At 48.1% G+C, this 17,769-nt stretch overlaps 1 protein-coding gene across 1 annotated transcript; it reads right to left on the reverse strand.

Annotated features, from left to right (window-relative positions):
* Window positions 1–555: 555 nt before the first annotated feature.
* Window positions 556–17,504, reverse strand: LOC135442071 (glutamate receptor ionotropic, kainate 5-like; the record flags this gene model as incomplete). Its single annotated transcript, XM_064701618.1, has 10 exons — window positions 556–669; window positions 3,092–3,274; window positions 4,875–4,982; window positions 5,052–5,156; window positions 7,445–7,597; window positions 9,279–9,440; window positions 11,654–11,707; window positions 13,344–13,522; window positions 16,101–16,266; window positions 17,478–17,504. Coding segments are annotated over 10 exons (1,251 nt in total), but the record flags the coding sequence as incomplete, so codon positions are not given.
* Window positions 17,505–17,769: the final 265 nt, after the last annotated feature.

Raw genomic sequence — 17,769 nt, forward strand, 5'->3', positions numbered from 1 at the left:
AAAGCCCGAAACGGCCCCAAACTGACCATGGGCACGCGGCAGAGGATGCTGATGCCCAAACCCCAAACCCCAAACCTGATATAACCCCCATAAAACCCAATAAAAACCTACAAAAAACCCAAAAAAACCCCAAAAACCCATAAAAACCCATAAAAACCCCAAAAAAGCCCGAAATCGCCCCAAATCTCACCATGTGCACGCGGCAGAGGATGCTGATGCCCAAACCCCAAACCCCAGACCCCAAACCTGATATAACCCCCATAAAACCCAATAAAAACCTACAAAAAACCCCAAAAAAACCATAAAAACCCAAAATCCTACAAAAACCCTACAAAAACCCCAAAAAAGCCCGAAATGGCCCCAAATCTCACCATGTGCACGCGGCAGAGGATGCTGATGCCCAAACCCCAAACCCCAGACCCCAAACCTGATATAACCCCCATAAAACCCAATAAAAACCTACAAAAAACCCCCAAAAAACCCCAAAAAAAACCCAAAACCCTACAAAAACCCTACAAAAACCCCAAAAAAGCCCGAAACGGCCCCAAATCTCACCATGTGCACGCGGTAGAGGATGCTGATGCCCAGGGTCATGAAGGGCTTGGAGAAGTCGATCACCTTCTCGCGCTCGGCCGTGATGGTGAACGCCGCCACCGCCAGGTCGGCTTTCTGGGGACCCCAAAAATATTTATGGGGTCATGGAGGGCACCCCAAAAACCCCAAAACCCCAAAAATTCCAAAAAATGTGGGGTCGGATTTTTCGGAAAAAAAAAACCAAAAAATCCTGGGATGGAAACCCCAAAACCCCCAAAATGTGGGGTTGGCTTTCTGGGGACCCCAAAAATATTTATGGAGTCATGGAGGGGACCCCAAAAACCCCAAAACCCCAAAAAATGTGGGGTTGGATTTTTCGGAAAAAAAAAACCCAAAAAATCCCGGGATGGAAACCCCAAAACCCAAAAAAATCCCGGGATGGAAACCCCAAAAACCAAAAAATGTGGGGTCGGATTTTTCGGAAAAAAAAAAACCCAAAAAATCCCGGGATGGAAACCCCAAAAACCCAAAAATGGGAGATCAGTTTTCTGGGGACCCCAAAAATATTTATGGGGTCATGGAGGGCACCCCAAAAACCCCAAAACCCCAAAAACTCCAAAAAATGATGGGTCGGATTTTTCGGGACTCCAAAAACCCAAAAAATCCCAGGATGGAAACCCCAAAACCCCAAAAATGTGGGGTTGGCTTTCTGGGGACCCCAAAAATATTTATGGGGTCATGGAGGGCACCCCAAAAACCCCAAAACCCCAAAAAATGGGGGGTCGGATTTTTCGGAAAAAAAAAAACCCAAAAAATCCCGGGATGGAAACCCCAAAACCCCCAAAATGTGGGGTCAGGAGGGGCTGGGATTTTTTTCCAATGGGATTTTTTTTAATATAGGGATTTTTTTTAATGGGATTTATTTTTTTATAGGATTTTTTTCCCTATGGGATTTTCACTGTGGGATTTTTTTCCAATGGGATTTTTTTAAATATAGGGATTTTTTTAATGGGATTTTTATTTTTATAGGATTTTTTTCCCTATGGGATTTTCACTGCGGGATTTTTCCCAATGGGATTTTTTTAAATATAGGGATTTTTTTAATGGGATTTATTTTTTTTTTATTTTTTTCCCCGTGCCGTACCCGGTTGATGAGCTCTCCCGGACCCGTTGGGTTCCTTATGGGATTTTTTTTATGGGATTTTTTTCCAATGGGATTTTTTTAAATATAGGGATTTTTTTTAATGGGATTTATTTTTTTATAGGGTTTTTTTCCCTATGGGATTTTCACTGTGGGATTTTTTCCAATGGGATTTTTTTCATTATAGGGATTTTATTTTTTATAGGATTTTTTCCCAGGCCGTACCCGGTTGATGAGCTCTCCCACCATGCCCGTCCAGGACCCGTTGGGTTCCCTATGGGATTTTCACTGCAGAATTTTCATTATAGGTTTTTTTTCCAACGGGATTTTTTTCCCAATGGGATTTTCACTGTGGGATTTTTTCCAATGGGATTTTTTTAATGGGATTTATTTTTTTTTTATTTTTTTCCCCGTGCCGTACCCGGTTGATGAGCTCTCCCGGAGCCGTTGGGTTCCCTATGGGATTTTCACTGTGGGATTTTTTTTCCCTATGGGATTTTCACTGTGGGATTTTTTCCAATGGGATTTTTTTCATTATAAGAATTTTTTTAATGGGATTTATTTTTAATTTTTTTATAGGATTTTTTCCCAGGCCGTACCCGGTTGATGAGCTCTCCCACCATGCCCGTCCAGGAGCCGTTGGGTTCCCTATGGGATTTTCACTGCGGGATTTTCATTATAGGTTTTTTTCCAATGGGATTTTTTTAAATATAGGGATTTTTTTAATGGGATTTATTTTTTTATAGGATTTTTTTCCCTATGGGATTTTCACTGTGGGATTTTTTCCAATGGGATTTTTTTCATTATAGGGATTTTCTTTATGGGATTTATTTTTTATAGGATTTTTTTCCCTATGGGATTTTCACTGCGGGATTTTTTTCCCTATGGGATTTTCACTGTGGGATTTTTTCCAACGGGATTTTTTTCATTATAAGAATTTTCTTTATGGGATTTATTTTTTTATAGGATTTTTTCCCTATGGGATTTTCACTGCGGGATTTTTCCCAATGGGATTTTTTTAAATATAGGGATTTTTTTAATGGGATTTATTTTTTTTAGGATTTTTTCCCAGGCCGTACCCGGTTGATGAGCTCTCCCGGAGCCGTTGGGTTCCCTATGGGATTTTCACTGTGGGATTTTCATTATAAGTTTTTTTTCCAACGGGATTTTTTTTCCCAATGGGATTTTCACTGTGGGATTTTTTCCAATGGGATTTTTTTAATGGGATTTATTTTTTTTTGGATTTTTTTCCCCGTGCCGTACCCGGTTGATGAGCTCCCCCACCATGCCCGTCCAGGAGCCGTTGGGTTCCCTATGGGATTTTCACTGTGGGATTTTTTCCAATGGGATTTTTTTAAATATAGGGATTTTTTTAACGGGATTTATTTTTTTATAGGATTTTTCCCCGTGCCGTACCCGGTTGATGAGCTCCCCCACCATGCCCGTCCAGGAGCCGTTGGGCTCGGGCGCCCCGTACAGCCCGTCCTCCACCAGCTTGATGTGGAAGCGGAACTTGAGCAGCGCCGCCAGCTCGCGCAGCATGTCCACGCAAAATCCTTCATATCGATCACCGCCCACCCGCATCACGTACGGGTTCTCCTGAAATTATAGAGTTTGGGGTGAATTATTGGGGTTTGGGGTCGGTTATTGGGGTTTGGGGTCATTGGGATTGGTCACTGCAGTGTCCACGCAAAATCCCTCATATCGATCACCGCCCACCCGCATCACGTATGGATTCTCCTAAAAATATAGGGTTTGGGGTTGATTATTGGGGTTTGGGGTCGGTTATTGGGGTTTGGGGTCGGTTATTGGGGTTTGGGGTCGGTTATTGGGGTTTGGGATTGGTCACTGCAGTGTCCACGCAAAATCCTTCATATCTATCACCGCCCACTCGCATGACATAGGGATTCTCCTGTGGGGTCACATTTGGGGTTAATTATTGGGGTTTGGGGTTGGTTATTGGGGTTTGGGGTCATTGGGATTGGTCACTGCAGTGTCCACGCAAAATCCCTCGTATCGATCACCGCCCACCCGCATGACATATGGATTCTCCTGAAATTACAGGGTTTGGGGTGAATTATTGGGGTTTGGGGTCGGTTATTGGGGTTTGGGGTCATTGGGATTGGTTATTGGGTATGGGATTGGTCACTGCAGTGTCCACGCAAAATCCCTCATATCGATCACCGCCCACCCGCATCACGTATGGATTCTCCTGAAATTACAGGGTTTGGGGTTAATTATTGGGGTTTGGGGTCGGTTATTGGGGTTTGGGGTCGGTTATTGGGTATGGGATTGGTTATTGGGTATGGGATTGGTCACTGCAGTGTCCACGCAAAATCCCTCATATCGATCGCCGCCCACCCGCATCACGTACAGGTTCTCCTGTGGGGTCACATTTGGGTTTGGGGTCGGTTATTGGGGTTTGGGGTTGGTTATTGGGGTTTGGGGTCAGTTATTGGGGTTTGGGGTCGGTTATTGGGATTTTGGGGTTTGGGATTTGGGGTTTGGGAGATGAGTTTGGGGGTAAAACCAGCAGGGAAATTAATTTGGGATCAATGGGGGATTAATGACGGATCAATGGGGCTCAATGGGGAAATCAATGGGGGATCAATCTGAAATCAATGGGGGATCAATGGAGACCCCGATGGGCACCTGCGGCTCCCAGTCCCTCCCAGTACAAACCAGTAACCCCAAACCCCCTCCCAGTACAAACCAGTGACCCCAAACCCCCTTTAACCCTTTCCCAGCCCCTCCATGCACTCACAGCTCCCCCTGGTGGCGGCTTTGGGAACTGCAGCGCCCTCCCAGTACAAACCAGTAACCCCAAACCCCCTTTAACCCTTTCCCAGCCCCTCCGTGCACTCACAGCTCCCCCTGGTGGCGCCTTTGGGAACTGCAGCGCCCTCCCCGTTTATCCCAGTACAAACCAGTTCATCCCAGTCCCCTCCCAGTTTGTCCCAGTCCATTCCCAGCCCCTCCCAGTCCAAACCAGTATAACCCAGTTCCATTCCCAGTCTCCCTCCATGCACTCGCAGCTCCCCCTGGTGGCGGCTTTGGGAACTGCAGCGCCCTCCCCGTTTATCCCAGTCCATTCCCAGTTTATCCCAGTACAAACCAGTTCATCCCAATCCCCTCCCAGTTTATCCCAGTCCATTCCCAGTCCATTCCCAGTCCATTCCCAGTCCAAACCAGTCCAGACCAGTATGGTGGTGATGATCAGCGTCTTGTTGGCCAGGCTGTCCGAGGCGTTCAGCGCCAGCGTGGCCTCGTCCATGGCCAGCGTCCGGTTGGAGAACCACACGCCCACCTGCCGGGGGTCAGAGGTCACCCGGGGGTCACCCAGGGGTCACTCCGGGGTCACCCAGGGGTCACTCACCTCCCTGTGTCCATCCCTGCCCTTCTCCAGCACCCTCAGGCTGTAATTGGTGCGCTGCCCTTTGCTGTTGAACTCCACGCGCCCGGTCAGGCCGTCGTACTCCACCTGGGAATGGGCCAAAATGGGCCAAAACGGACCCAAAAAATGACCCAAAATGCACACAAAATATACCCAAAAAATGTCCCAAATATACCCAAAAAATACCCCAAAAATGTCCCAAAATGGACCCAAAAAATGACCCAAAATGCACACAAAATATACCCAAAAAATGTCCCAAATACACCCAAAAAATACCCCAAAAATGTCCCAAAATGGACCCAAAAAATGACCCAAAATACACACAAAATATACCCAAAAACTGTCCCAAATACACCCAAAAAATATCCCAAAAATGTCTCAAAATGGACCCAAAAAATGACCCAAAATACACCCAATAATTATCTCAAAATACATCTTAAATATACCAAAAATTGACCCAAAATACACACAAAATATATGCAAAAAATGTCCCAAAACACACGCAAAAAATATCCCAAAAAATGTCCCAAAACATACCCAAAAATATCCCAAAATGGACCCAAAAATGACCCAAAAAATACCCGGAACCACACCGTACCTGTGCCCTACAAAAATCCTAAAACCACCCGGGCTTGTTTTTGGGTGCATTTTGGGGTTTTTTGGGATTGTTTTTAGGGCTGTTTCAGGGTTTTTGGGGCTGTTTTTGGGGCTGTTTTTGGTGTTTTTTCAGGGTTTTTGGGGCTGTTTTTGGGGTTGTTTTTGGGGCCGTTTTTGGGGCTGTTTTTGGTGTTTTTTCAGGGTTTTTGGGGTTGTTTTTTGGGCTATTCCCACCGGGTTTTCGGGGCTGTTTTTGGGGTTGTTTTTGGTGTTTTTTCAGGGTTTTCGGGGCTGTTTTTGGGGCTGTTTTTGGGGCTGTTTTTGGTGTTTTTTCAGGGTTTTTGGGGCTGTTTTTGGGGCATTCCCACCGGGTTTTCGGGGCCGGTTTTGGGGATTTTTTTTGGTGCATTTTGGGGTTTTTTGGGATTGTTTTTAGGGCTGTTTCTGGGGTTGTCTTGGGGACTGTTTCAGGGTTTTTGGGGCTGCTTTTGGGGTTGTTTTTGGTATTTTTTCAGGGTTTTTGGGGCTGTTTTTGGGGCCAGTTTTGGGGCTGTTTTTTGTGCTATTCCCACCAGGTTTTCGGGGCCATTTTTGGGGTTGTTTTTGATGTTTTTTCAGGCTTTTCGGGGCTGTTTTTGCGCTGTTCTCGGGGTTGTTTTTTGTGCTATTCCCACGGGGTTTTCGGGGCTGTTTCTGCGGTTTTTTCAGGCTTTTTGGGGTTGTTTTTTGTGCTATTCCCACGGGGTTTTCGCGGCCGGTTTCAGCGTTATTTTCGGGCTCATTTCGGGGTATTTTGGGCTGTTTTCGGGGTTGTTTTTGTGCTATTCCCCCCAGGTTTTCACAGCCAGTTCCGGCGGTGTTTTCGGGCTCATTTCGGGGTATTTCAGGGCCGTTTTTGGGGTTGTTTTTGTGCTATTCCCACGGGGTTTTCACAGCCGGTTCCGGCGGTGTTTTCGGGCTCATTTCAGGGTTTTTGGGGCTGTTTTTGGGGCCAGTTTTGGGGCTGTTTTTTGTGCTATTCCCACCGTGTTTTCGGCGGTGTTTTCGGGTTCATTTCGGGGTATTTCGGGGCTGTTTTTGGGGCTGTTTTTGGGGTTGTTTTTGGTGTTTTTTCAGGCTTTTCAGGGCTGTTTTTGGGGTTGTTTTTGTGCTATTCCCCCCAGGTTTTCACAGCCAGTTCCGGCGGTGTTTTCGGGCTCATTTCGGGGTATTTTGGGGCTGTTTTCGGGGTTGTTTTTGGTGTTTTTTCAGGATTTTCGGGGCTGTTTTTTGGGCTATTCCCCCCGGGTTTTCACAGCCAGTTCCGGCGGTGTTTTTGGGCTCATTTCGGGGTTTTCGGGGCTGTTTTTGGGCTTGTTTTTGGTATTTTTTCAGGGTTTTTGGGGCTGTTTTTGGGGCTGTTTTTTGTGCTATTCCCACCGGGTTTCACAGCCAGTTCCGGCATTATTTTCGGCCTCATTTCGGGGTATTTTGGGGCTGTTTTTGGTGTTTTTTCAGGGTTTTCGGGGCTGTTTTTTGGGCTATTCCCACCGGGTTTTCACAGCCAGTTCCGGCGGTGTTTTTGGGCTCATTTCAGGCTTTTCGGGGCTGTTTTTGGGTCTGTTTTTTGGCCTATTCCCCCCGGGTTTTCACAGCCGGTTCCGGCGTTATTTTCGGGCTCATTTCGGGGTATTTTGGGGCTGTTTTTGGGGCCAGTTTTGGGGCTGTTTTTTGTGCTATTCCCACCGGGTTTTCGGCGGTGTTTTCGGGCTCATTTCGGGGTATTTCGGGCCGCTCACCATGCGCAGGTAGTTCATCAGGCTGGTGCCGTGGGGCCAGATCCCGGGGGCCGCGCAGGCCAGGGGGCGCCCCCCGATCTCCTGGCTGCGGTTCAGCTCCCGCACGGCGCCCACCACCACGTGCACGGCGTCGAACAGCAGCGCCGCCGACAGCTGCAAATTCGGGGCAAATTCGGGGCTTTTTGGGGTCCCCCGGACGCGAAACCCCCGCCCCAGAAACCCCCAAGAATTTCGTTTTTTGTAGACGTCGAATTTCTGAATTTTAGTCTTTTTTTTCCCTCAAATTTCTGAATTTTGGTCATTTTTTTTCCCTCAAATTTCCAAGTTTCGGTCTTTTTTTTCCCCAAAGTTTTTGGGGTCCCATCAAGACTTTTGGTATCAATTTGAAGTTTTTGGGGTCTCCCAGACCCCAAATCCCCACCCCAGAAACCCCCAGGGATTTGGGGTTCTGTAGACATCAAATTTCTGAATTTTGGTCATTTTTTTCCCTCAAATTTCTGAATTTTGGTCATTTTTTTTCCCTCAAATTTCTGAATTTTAGTCTTTTTTTTCCCAAGATTTTTGGGGTCCTTTCAAGGTTTTTGGGGTCCCCCAGACCCCAAATCCCCGCCCCAGAAACCCCCAGGGATTTGGGTTTTGTAGACGTCAAATTTCTGAATTTTGGTCAATTTTTTTCCCCAAAGTTTTTGGGGTTCCATCAAGATTTTGGGTATCAATTTGTAGTTTTTGGGGTCTCTCCCAAGTTTTGGGGTTCCCCCCCCAATTTTTCCACTTCCCCAGTGAATTTCACCCCCCAAAATTTCACGTCTTTCCCCAAAACTTCGCGATTTTGGCGCTGCCCCAAAATTCCCTTTTCTCCCCCGTTTTCCCACCGTTTCTCGCGGGGTTTTTTGCGTTTCCCCCCAAATTTCGGGGTCCCCCCGGGGGTTTTTGGGGTCCCCCCAATTTTTCCACCTCCCCAGAATTTTTGCCAATTTTTTGGCCACTTTCACCCCTAAAACTTCGCGATTTTGGCGCTGCCCCAAAATTCCCTTTTCTCCCCCAAAATTCCCTTTTCTCCCCCGTTTTCCCGCCGTTTCTCGCGGGGTTTTTTGTGTTTCCCCCCAAATTTCGGGGTCCCCCCAATTTTGCCACCTTCCCAGAATTTTTGGCCACTTTCACCCCCAAAACTTCGCTATTTTGGCACTGCCCCAAAATTCCCTTTTCTCCCCCGTTTTCCCTCCGTTTCTCGCGGGGTTTTTTGCGTTCCCCCCAAATTTCGGGGTCCCCTCAGGGTTTTTTGGGCTCCCCCCAATTTTTTCCACTTCCCCAGAATTTTTTGCCAATTTTTTGGCCACTTTCACCCCTAAAACTTCGTGATTTTGGCGCTTCCCCCAAAATTCCCTTTTCTCCCCCGTTTTCCCTCCGTTTCTCGCGGGGTTTTTTGCGTTTCTCCCCCAATTTCGGGGTCCCCCCGGGGGTTTTTTGGGGTCCCCCCAATTTTTCCACCTCCCCAGTGAATTTCACCCCCCAAAATTTCACGTCTTTCCCCAAAACTTCATGATTTTGGCGCTGCCCCAAAATTCCCTTTTCTCGCCCATTTTCCCACCGTTTCTCGCGGGGTTTTTTGCGTTCCCCCCCCAATTTCGGGGTCCCCCTGGAGTTTTTTGGGGTCCCCCCAATTTTGCCACCTTCCCAGAATTTTTTGGCCACTTTCACCCCTAAAACTTCGCGATTTTGGCGCTGCCCCAAAATTCCCTTTTCTCGCCCGTTTTCCCTCCGTTTCTCGCGGGGTTTTTTGCGTTCCCCCCCAAATTTCGGGGTCCCCCCGGGGGTTTTTGGGGTCCCCCCTCACCGCGGGGCCGGGGTAGGGCCCCAGCTCGCAGCTCTCCCTCCAGGACATGTTGAGGCTCCGCACGAACTCGGGGTAGAAGCGATGGCTCGTGTTGAACATGGAGAAGCCCAGGACGGTGGCCGGAGCGGCCGGGAGAGCGTCCAGCCGGAGCAGCGGGAAGTCCTGTGGTCAGTTGGGGTCATTTTGGGTCATTTTGGGTCATTTTTGGGCTCTTTTGTGTCACTAAATTTCATTTATGGTCATTGTAGGCAATGGGTGGTCAAGGGGTCATTGTGGTCATTTGGGGTCATTTATGGTCACAGTGGCCGGAGCGGCCGGGAGAGCGTCCAGCCGGAGCAGCGGGAAGTCCTGTGGTCAGTTGGGGTCAGTTGGGGTCAGTTTGGGTCATTTCAGGTCAGTTTGGGTCACTAAATTTCATTTATGGTCATTGTAGGTAATGGGTGGTCAAGGGGTCATTGTGGTCATTTGGGGTCATTTGTGGTCACAGTGGCCGGAGCGGCCGGCAGAGCGTCCAGCCGGAGCAGCGGGAAGTCCTGTGGTCAGTTGGGGTCAGTTGGGGTCATTTTGGGTCAGTTTGGGTCAGTTTGGGTCAGTTTGGGTCATTATAGGCAATGGGAAGTCAAGGGGTCATTTGTGGTCACGGTGGCCGGAGCGGCCGGGAGAGCGTCCAGCCGGAGCAGCGGGAAGTCCTGTGGTCAGTTGGGGTCAGTTGGGGTCAGTTTGGGTCAGTTTGTGTCACTAAATTTAATTTATGGTCATTGTAAGCAATGGGTGGTCAAGGGGTCATTTATGGTCACAGTGGCCGGAGCGGCCGGCAGAGCGTCCAGCCGGAGCAGCGGGAAGTCCTGTGGTCAGTTGGGGTCAGTTGGGGTCAGTTTGGGCCATTTTGGGTCATTTTGGGTCAGTTTGGTTCAGTTTAGGGTCACTAAATTTAATTTATGGTCATTGTAGTTAATGGGTGGTCAAGGGGTCATTTGTGGTCACAGTGGCCGGAGCGGCCGGCAGAGCGTCCAGCCGGAGCAGGGGGAAGTCCTGTGGTCAGTTGGGGTCAGTTGGGGTCAGTTTGGGCCATTTGGGGTCAGTTTGGATCGTTTTGGGTCAGTTTGGGGTCTGTTTTGGGTCAGTTTGGGTCAGTTTGGGTCAGTTTGGGTCAGTTTGGGTCACTAAATTTAATTTATGGTCACTGTGGTTATTGGGGCCATTTATGGTCACAGTGGCCGGAGCGGCCGGCAGAGCGTCCAGCCGGAGCAGCGGGAAGTCCTGTGGTCAGTTGGGGTCAGTTGGGGTCAGTTGGGGTCAGTTTGGGTCAGTTTGGGTCAGTTTGGGTCAGTTTGGGGTCAGTTTGGGTCACTAAATTTAATTTATGGTCATTGTAGGCAATGGGTGGTCAAGGGGTCATTTATGGTCACGGTGGCCGGAGCGGCCGGGAGAGCGTCCAGCCGGAGCAGCGGGAAGTCCTGTGGTCAGTTGGGGTCAGTTGGGGTCATTTGGGGTCAGTTTGGGTCAGTTTCGGTCAGTTAGGGTCACTCAGTGGTCACACAGTGGTCACTCAGTGGTCACTCAGTGGTCACTCATGGGTCACTCATTGGTCAGTGGTCAGTGGTCAGTGGTCACTGGTCATGGTCACTCAGTGGTCAGTGGTCACTCTCATGTTGGTCAGTGGTCAGTGGTCACTGCAAGTGGTCACTCAGGGTCACATCAGTGGTCAGTGGTCACTCTGGTCATTCACTGGTCACTCAGTGGTCAGTGGTCACTCATGGTCATGGTCACTATTGGTCACTCAGTGGTCAGTGGTCAGTGGTCACTCTGGTCACTCTGGTCACTCATTGGTCACTCATTGGTCAGTGGTCACTCACTGGTCACTCATTGGTCAGTGGTCAGTGGTCACTCATTGGTCACTCAGGGGTCAGTGGTCACTCATTGGTCACTCATTGGTCAGTGGTCACTCATTGGTCACTCATTGGTCAGTGGTCACTCAGTGGTCACTCAGTGGTCACTCAGTGGTCAGTGGTCACTCAGTGGTCACTCAGTGGTCACTCAGTGGTCACTCAGTGGTCAGTGGTCAGTGGTCACTCAGTGGTCAGTGGTCACTCAGTGGTCACTCAGTGGTCACTCATTGGTCAGTGGTCAGTGGTCACTCAGTGGTCACTCATTGGTCACTCAGTGGTCAGTGGTCACTCTGGTCACTCAGGGTCACTCAGTGGTCACTCAGTGGTCAGTGGTCAGTGGTCACTCAGTGGTCACTCAGTGGTCACTCAGTGGTCACTCAGTGGTCAGTGGTCACTCAGTGGTCACTCAGTGGTCACTATGGTCACTCAATGGTCACTCAGTGGTCACTCAGTGGTCAGTGGTCAGTGGTCACTCTGGTCACTCACCATGGTGGTCAGGATGTATTTGTAGAACGTCGACGTCATCCCCAGCTCCGAGGCCTGGGGGGGGCACAGGGAGGGTCTGAACCCCCAAAATTCCCTCAAAAACCCCAAAAATGCCCAAATCCCCCCAAAACTCCCCAAAATCCCCAAATCCACAAAAATCCCCCCAGAAAACAAAAAAAAAATCCCAAAAATGCCCAAATCCCCCCAAAACTCCCCAAAATCCCAAAAATGCCCAAATCCCCCCAAAATTCCCTCAAAAATCCCAAAAATGCCCAAATCCCCCCAAAATTCCCTCAAAAATCCCAAAAATGCCCAAATCCCCCCAAAACTCCCCAAAATCCCCAAATCCACAAAAATCCCCCCAGAAAACAAAAAAAAAATCACCCCAAAATCCCAAAAATGTCCAAATCCCCCCAAAACTCCCCAAAATCCCCAAATCCACAAAAATCCCCCAAAAAAACAAAAAAAAATCACCCCAAAATCCCAAAAATGTCCAAATCCCCCCAAAACGCCCCAAAATCCCTCAACCCCCAAAAATCCCCCAAAAAACAAAAAAAAAAATCACCCCAAAATCCCCAAAATGTACAAATTCCCCAAATATCCTCAAACTCCCCAAAAATCACCCCCAAATCCCCCAAAAAAATCAACACAAAATCCCCCAAAATCACCTCCAAAAACCCTCAAATCCGCCCCAAAAGTCCCAAAAATCGTCACAAAACTCCCAAAACCCACCCAAAAATCGGCACAAAACCGGCCCAAAACGCCCAAAAATCAACAAAAAAAATTCCCCAAAAACCCGCACAAAACCGCCCCAAAACGCCCAAAAATCATCACAAAACTCCCCAAATCCACCCAAAAATTGGCACAAAATCAGCTCAAAAATCAACAAAAAAAATTCCCAAAAATCGGCACAAAATCGCCGCAAACCTTGCGAGAAATCGAGCAAAAAACCCCGAAAAATTCGCACAAAACTCCCAAAAATCCACACAAAACTCCCAAAAATCCACACAAAACCACCCCAAAACTCCAGAAAATCCCCACAAAACTCCCAAAAAAGTCCCAAAACCCCAAAATCCACCCAAATCACCCCAAATTCCCCGACCTTGGCGAGCACGAGCCCGGCGGTGGCGGCGCTGCCGTCGATGATGATGGTCGGCACTTTGTCATCCCAAAACTCCCAAAAATCGGCAAAAAACCACCCCAAAACTCCAGAAAATCCCCACAAAACTCCCAAAACCCACCCAAAAATCGGCACAAAACCGGCCCAAAAATCCACAAAAAAATTCCCCAAAAATCAGCACAAAATCGCCGCAAACCTTGCGAGAAATCGAGCAAAAAACCCCAAAAAATTCACACAAAACTCCCAAAAACTCACACAAAACCGCCCCGAAACTCCCAAAAATCCCCACAAAACTCCCAAAACCCCCCCAAAAATCGGCACAAAACTCCCCAAATCCACCCAAAAATTGCCACAAAATCGGCCCAAAAATCAACAAAAAAAATTCCCAAAAATCGGCACAAAATCGCCGCAAACCTTGCGAGAAATCGAGCAAAAAACCCCGAAAAATTCGCACAAAACTCCCAAAAATCCACACAAAACCGCCACGAACCTCCAGAAAATCCCCACAAAACTCCCAAAATCCCCAGAAAACCCCAAAATCCGCCCAAATTTTCCCAAAATCCCCAAGACCTTGGCGAGCACGAGGCCGGCGGTGGCGGCGCTGCCGTCGATGATGATGGTCGGCACTTTGTCGTCGCGGATTTCCTTCAGCAGCGGCGTCGGGTCCTGCTCGGCGTCCAGGACGCGCACGGAGAGCGACTCGCGCGAGATGAGGAACTGCCGCACCAGCTCCTCTAACCTTAACAGGCCTGAAAAACCCAAAATTGGGGAAATTCACCCCAAAATCCGCACCGAAATACCCGAAATCTGCATCAAAATCCGCCCCGAAATACCCAAAATCCGCCCCAAAAACCCCAGAGCGGAGCCTCGCGCGAGATGAGGAACTGCCGCACCAGCTCCTCCAATCTTAACAGGCCTGAAAATCCCAAAATCATGGAAATTTAACCCAAAATCTGCCCCGAAATCGGCATCAAAATACCCGAAATCTGCACGAAAATCCGCCCCGAAATACCCGAAATCTGCCCCCAAACCCCAGAGCTGAGCCTCGCGCGAGATGAGGAACTGCCGCACCAGCTCCTCCAGCCTCAGCAGGCCTGAAAATCCCAAAAACACGGAAATTCACCCCAAAAACGGCATCGAAATCGGCATCGAAATCGGCTCAGAAATACCCGAAATCTGCCCCAAAATCTGCCCCAAAAACCCCAGAGCTGAGCCTCGCGCGAGATGAGGAACTGCCGCACCAGCTCCTCCAACCTTAACAGGCCTGAAAATCCCAAAATTGGGGAAATTCACCCCAAAATCGGCATCGAAATCGGCATCGAAATCGGCTCAGAAATACCCGAAATCTGCCCCAAAACCCCAGAGCTGAGCCTCGCGCGAGATGAGGAACTGCCGCACCAGCTCCTCCAGACGCAACAGGCCTGGGAACCCAAAAACACGGAAAATTTTAAAACCCAAAATCTGCATCAAAATCTGCATCAAAATACCCGAAATCGGCATCAAAATCGGCTCAGAAATACCCGAAATCCGCCCCAAAAACCCCAGAGCGGAGCCTCGCGCGAGATGAGGAACTGCCGCACCAGCTCCTCCAGCCTCAGCAGGCCTGGGAACCCAAAATTGGCAAAATTTTAACCCAAAATCGGCACCAAAATACCCGAAATCTGCATCAAAATCCGCCCCGAAATACCCAAAATCCGCCCCAAAAACCCCAGAGCTGAGCCTCGCGCGAGATGAGGAACTGCCGCACCAGCTCCTCCAGCCTCAGCAGGCCTGAAAATCCCAAAATTACAGAAATTTAACCCAAAATCGGCACCGAAATCGGCCGGAAAAATACCCAAAATCTGCCCCAAAATCAGCCCCAAAAACTGCCCCAAAATCGGTCACAAAATCCCCAAAATCAGCCCCAAAATCAGCCCCAAAATCAGCACCAAAAACTGCCCCGAAATCAGTCACAAAATCCCCCAAATCTGCCCCAAAATCAGCCCCCAAATTGGCCACAAAAACCCCAAAATCAGCGCTAAAATCTGCCTTAAAATCAATCACCAAAACCTTGAAATCTGCCCCAAAAATGGTCACAAAAATTGGTAACAAAAACCCTGAAATCGGTCCCAAAATCAGCCCCAAAATACCTGAAATCAGCCCCAAAATCAGCCCCAAAACTGGTCCCAAAAACCTCAAAATCTGCCCCAAAATCAGCCCCAAATAAAGCCCCAAAATCCCCAAAATCCACCCCAAAATTGGCCACAAAACCCCCGAAATCATCCCCAAAACCCCCGAAATCTGCCCCAAAATCAGCACCAAAATCAGCACCAAAATGTCCCAAATAAACCCCAATAATCCCCATTAATCCCTAATAAACCCCTAATAAACCCCTAATAAATCCCTAATAAACCCCTAATAAATCCCAATAAAACCCCTAATAAACCCCTAATAAATCCCTAATAAATCCCCAATAAATCCCTAATAAACCCCCAATAAACCCCCAATAAAACCCCTAATAAATCCCTAATAAACCCCTAATAAACCCCTAATAAACCCCCAATAAATCCCCAAAAAATCCCAAAAAAATCCCCAAAAAAATAAAAAAAAAATCCCAAAAAATCCCCCAAAAATCCCAAAAAAAATCCCAAAAAATCCCAAAAAAATCCCCAAAAAAATCCCAAAAAATCCCAAAAAAATCCCAAAAAATCCCCAAAAAATCCCAAATCTCTCACACTCGGCCCTGGCGCAGATGAGCGATGCCGGGGGGGCGCGGAGGCTGCGCAGGAGCCCCCCCAGCGCCCGAATAACCCCATTAATCCCTAATAAACCCCTAATAAATCCCCAATAAAACCCCCAAAAAACCCCCAAAAAAACCCCTAATAAATCCCTAATAAATCCCCAATAAAACCCCTAATAAATCCCTAATAAATCCCCAAAAAATCCAAAAAAAATCCCAAAAAATCCCCAATTTTCCCCAATCTCTCACACTCAGCCCTGGCGCAGATGAGCGATGCCGGGGGGGCGCGGAGGCTGCGCAGGACCCCCCCAGGGCCCGAATAACCCCATTAATCCCTAATAAACCCCTAATAAATCCCTAATAAACCCCTAATAAACCCCTAATAAATCCCCAATAAAACCCCTAATAAATCCCTAATAAATCCCTAATAAACCCCTAATAAATCCCTAATAAATCCCTAATAAACCCCTAATAAATCCCCAAAAAATCAAAAAAAAATCCCCAAAAAATCAAAAAAAAATCCCAAAAAATCCCCAAAAAATCCCCAAAAAATCCCAAAAAATCCCCAAAAAATCCCAAAAAATCCCAAAAAACCCCAAATCTCTCACATTCGGCCCTGGCACAGATGAGCGATGCCGGGGGGGCGCGGAGGCTGCGCAGGAGCCCCCCCAGCGCCTGGCTCACGTCCTCGTTGCTCGGGTACAGGCTGAGCGCGGCCAAGCGGAGCAGGGGCGGCCGGGGGGCGTCCTCGGGGCCCACACGGATGTGCGGGATCTGGGGGCGAAAGCGGCACAAAATTGGCACAAAATCGGTGAAATCGGCACCAAAATCAGCGCAGAAATTAGTGAGAAAATCCCCAAAATCAGCACCAAAATCAGCAAAAAAATCAGGCCAAAATTCCAACCCAAACCCCTGAAATCAGCATCAAAATCAGCAACAGAATCAGTGAAATCGGCACCAAAATCAGCGCAGAAATCAGCAAGGAAATCCCCAAAATCAGCACCGAAATCGGCCCAAAAATCCACCCCAAAAACCTCGAAATCAGCACCAAAATCAGCACAGAAATCAGCAAGAAAATCCCCCAAAATCAGCACCGAAACCGGCCCAAAAATCCACCCCAAAAACCTCGAAATCAGCACCAAAATCAGCGCAGAAATCAGCAAGGAAATCCCCAAAATCAGCACCAAAATCAGCAAAAAAATCAGGCCAAAATTCCACTCCAAAACCCCTGAAATCAGCACCAAAATCAGCGCAGAAATCAGCAAGAAAATCCCCAAAAAATCGGCCCAAAAATCCACCCCAAAAAACCCCGAAATCAGCACCAAAATCAGTCCCAAAATCCCAAAATCAGCACAGAAATCAGCAAGAAAATCCCCAAAATCAGCACCGAAACCGGCCCAAAAATCCACCCCAAAAAACCCCAAAATCAGCACCAAAATCAGCCCCAAAATGAGCCCGAAAATCGGGGATTTGGGGTTTGGGGGTGATTTTTGGGGTGATTTTTTTGGGTGGATTTGGGTGATTTTTGGGGTAATTTTTGAGGTGATTTCTGGGGGATTTTGGTTGAATTATGGGGCGATTTTTGCGGTGATTTTTGGGTGGTTTTTAGGGGTTTGGGGTAATTGTTGGGTTGATTTTTGGGGGGAATTTTTGGGGTTTTGGGGGAATTTTTGGGGGGGGTTTTTTGGGGGGGTTTTTGGGTTTTTTTTGGGGTAATTGTTGGGGTGATTTTTTGGGTGATTTTGGGGTTTTTTTGGGGTGAATTAAAGGATGGGTTTGGGGATAATTTTTGGGGTGAATTTTGATGTTTTTGGGGTCTCTCACCTCCTTCTCCCCGCAGATGTGACCGAGCTGGGGGAATTTGGGGTTTTTGGGGGGATTTTTGGGGCGATTTTTGGGGTGATTTTTGTGGTGATTTTCTGGGTGGTTTTTAGGGTTTTTGGGGTGATTTTTGGGGTGATTTTGGTGTTTTTGGGGTCTCTCACCTCCTTCTCCCCGCAGATGTGACTGAGCTGGGGAAATTTTGGGGGGGGTTTGGGGGTTTTTTGGGGGGATTTTTTTGGGGGGATTTTTGGGTGGTTTTTAGGGTTTTTGGGGCGTTTTTTTTTGGGGGGTTTTTGGGGTGATTTTTGGGCCATTTTTGGGTGATTTTTTGGGGGTTTTTGGGGCAATTTTTCTGGGTGGTTTTTAGGGTTTTTGGGGGAAATTTTTTGGGGGGAATTTTGATGTTTTTGGGGGTTTTCACCCCTTTTTCCCCCCAGATGTGAGCCCTGGCCG

The sequence above is a fragment of the Zonotrichia leucophrys genome, unplaced genomic scaffold (assembly GCF_028769735.1).
Source record: "Zonotrichia leucophrys gambelii isolate GWCS_2022_RI unplaced genomic scaffold, RI_Zleu_2.0 Scaffold_999_17817, whole genome shotgun sequence".
Classification (NCBI taxonomy): Eukaryota; Metazoa; Chordata; class Aves; order Passeriformes; family Passerellidae; genus Zonotrichia; species Zonotrichia leucophrys.